The sequence below is a fragment of the Cyprinodon variegatus genome, unplaced genomic scaffold (genome assembly GCF_000732505.1).
Source record: "Cyprinodon variegatus isolate N-32 unplaced genomic scaffold, C_variegatus-1.0 Scaffold1213, whole genome shotgun sequence".
NCBI lineage: Eukaryota > Metazoa > Chordata > Actinopteri > Cyprinodontiformes > Cyprinodontidae > Cyprinodon > Cyprinodon variegatus.
In genome coordinates this window covers 206,896-209,951 of record NW_015151666.1, presented here as the reverse complement: position 1 = coordinate 209,951, position 3,056 = coordinate 206,896, and the positions used below count along the sequence as shown (strand labels likewise).

Sequence of the window (3,056 nt, the reverse complement as noted above, 5' to 3'; positions counted from 1 at the left end):
GGCGAGTACCAACAAATAGGGCACCGATACCATTTAGAGAGCCAAAAGTTTATTCAACTATTGTCACCCATTCCTGGTAGGCAATAAAAAGTTCTACTGGATTCACTTTGTATTAGATTGTTTCCTGCTTCACAAAGGTAGGCAGCAGCTAAAGCCAATTATTTTACATTATTATGGTGTCGGTATCGGCCGATACTGCACAGCCAGGTATTGGGTATCGGTATCGGGGCCAAAAAATGGCATCGGCGCAACACTAATTAAAACAGTCATTTCTGATACAGCTTATAATTGGAGTAGCTCAGGTTATAATGAGCTATCACTTTAGTTATGCTGCTATGGGCTTGGGCTTCTGGAGGACATAGTGAACATTTTTCATCTAAAATCCTGCAGTATTTGGGGTCAAAATCCAAGTCTTTTCTCTCTGCTTTTACTCTTTATAGTAGCTCCATTTGTCCTGTTGTTTGTTCTATGGGCCAAATACACCCAGATACCAGATTTATCGATTTTCCACCATAAGAAAATGCCCCTAGCATAAACCCTCTGCATGGGAAGTATGCCTCTATGAATTTTAATTATGAGAAAAAGCATGATCCAGGGAGGATCAATCGAACTGCATTGAATGATGTTACAAGAAACAATTTACCATTGGATTTACTAAGATCAGACAAAATATTAACATTTCCCGTAACCATTATTTGTCATTCTTGGTCTTGAAATTATTTTGAACTCGATCAGATCCAAGGTGACATAAAAAAAAAAAAAATAGATTTATTTAAATGTAATACATTGTTGTTATAGATCATTAACCAAACAGATCTTGTTGTTATTTTCATCCATAGAGCTGTTGTTCTAAATGATCATGACCCATCCCTACAAACATCTATTTCAGTTTCATCTGCTGTTCCAAAGAAAACCATGTCTATAGCTACTGGGACCCCAGTCTTTATGAAATCTACTGTTTATAAGAGTGAGTCTGAAGGCTCATCGCTCCACCATTCATTAATAAAAATCTGATGTTCAAAGTGATCCGAAAAACTGTTTAAATTTTAATAGGATTTTGATTGAATGTGATTGAAGACCTAAATTACCTGACAATCAGAGACATATGCAATGATTCGGAAAGAGAATTTCAAACAAACCTGTCTTGAAAAATCGTGATCATTAAGTTCCTACAGAAAGCATCTAAAATCGGAATCTATTATTTGAATTTGATGATTCGCATGAGGCGGCTGTACAAACCCCGTAGTTCGTTAATTCTGGAGAAGTCATTGCGCTATTACTAGACCTCTGCAAGCAAATTAAGAACTTTAGTCAGACATTTGAAAATATTTAACAACTCAGAGAAATGTAAAGGAGGGCAATCAATCTCCTCTATACTAACTGAATTCTAACTTTTACTTATTGACCTTTAAAAGCTTTATTTATAGCCCTTTACAACAATATATCATCTGTTTCATAACACAGAGTATTGAAAAACACAGATAAACCTGACACTTTATTTGCGAACATGATTAGGTCACTGAAATTGTTCTTGATCATCCAATAAACAGTCGGTGATGTCAAAAATTACTTAAGCAACTTCTAGACAAACAATTCACCAGCTTATCAACAGAAGTAGAATCCAAACTGATTCTGAGCTGTCCAATCAGAGCGCAGCAGTGTGAAACACGGATGATAAGTCATCCTGACGACTTTGGCCTCACTGATTAACACTGCTGCATGATGTCGTAGATAATTCCGCCATAACTGATAAGCTCTTATTCACACGTCAACAGGGATGAGATAAACGGGCAGGAAGCAGAACTGAGCAGCAGAGTTACAACAGACGGCAGCTTGGAACAGATCTGGACTTTTTAACTTTCCTTGTCAGGTCAGTCAAAGCAGGGTTCAAAGATTAGCGTGAGGAAACACAAAGCAGGATTCAGGGAGGAGCAGGAGTGACTGGAGGTCTTCAGTGAATCTTTTGAATGGCACCTGAGATGTAAATACATCCTTTATAGCCAATCATTTGCTTTAAACTTCTGGTTCTATATGTGGCCGTTATTGGAAAAATTGTGTCAAAAGCCTTTTTAGGCTCAGTAATCCTCAATATGGTCTCTCCTGCTCCATTCCCATCTGCTCGTGAGAAAACATGGTTAAAACCATGAAATGAGCCACATGCAGAGCAGCAGCAGCAGCATATTGAGGGGGGGGGGGTTCCTACCTTGACCTTGTAGAAAACAAAGACAGCCACTACAATGGTTAGCAGGCCGAGGGCTATGAAGATGTACTGCATGTACTCCATGACAGCAGGCAGAATAACCAGCTGGGTTTTAAACGTAGAGAGGATCGGCCCATCGATGTACCCATTCTATGGTAGCAGGAGGGGAAAAAAACAGATGTTTTTTACTCCGGATTTGTGTCAGAGAGATAAATGATGCATATAAGTTATAAAACATGGTTTCACTTGGCAGAAAATTGTCGAAGTTTAAAGTAGAAGCTGAAACTAAATGCAAAATGTAAGATATTCACTTACGGTTTTGACTGTAACTGTTTTTATTCCATTCAGTTCAGTTTACTTAGATATGGACAATTTACAACCTACGTCACCTCAAGGCTATTAACAGAAACAAGTCAATTAGATCATCTGGTCAGGTTGATTAAAAGTTTTCCATTACAGGAAACCCAGTTGATTGCTTCCTGTTATAGACTTTGCAAAAATATTTCATTAACAGGCATGCGTGGAGTGACAGTGAAGAGGAAAAACTGCCCATTAACAGAAAAAAAAAACTCCAGCAGAACCAGGTTTCTTGCTGTGGCCGACTAGGGGTTCAAGGAGACAGAATGAGACGTACAAAAGGAACATAGAAGCATTGATCTATAAATACTTTTTTCTGGTAGAAAAGGTAACAGTAAACTAGCTCTATAGGCGCCTCTGTCTGGGAAAGAAACAGCTATGCAGACGAGCTCTGAGCCAGTTTTCCTGTCTAGGAGAGAAACAGGACTAAACACTATGTTTCTATTGACATTTTTTTTTTTTTTTTTTGCATCGCATTAAAGATATTGTGGAGAATTTT

General features: G+C 38.2%; 1 protein-coding gene across 1 annotated transcript in view; it reads right to left on the bottom strand.

The window, feature by feature from the left end:
- The window catches only part of scarb1 (scavenger receptor class B member 1), a 47,746-nt gene that overhangs the window by 3,810 nt on the left and 40,880 nt on the right, over window positions 1-3,056 (bottom strand). The window contains exon 11 of the mRNA XM_015401366.1: window positions 2,204-2,350. Coding sequence (XP_015256852.1) covers window positions 2,204-2,350 — 147 coding nt within the window. The remainder of the gene's footprint in view (window positions 1-2,203; window positions 2,351-3,056) is intronic.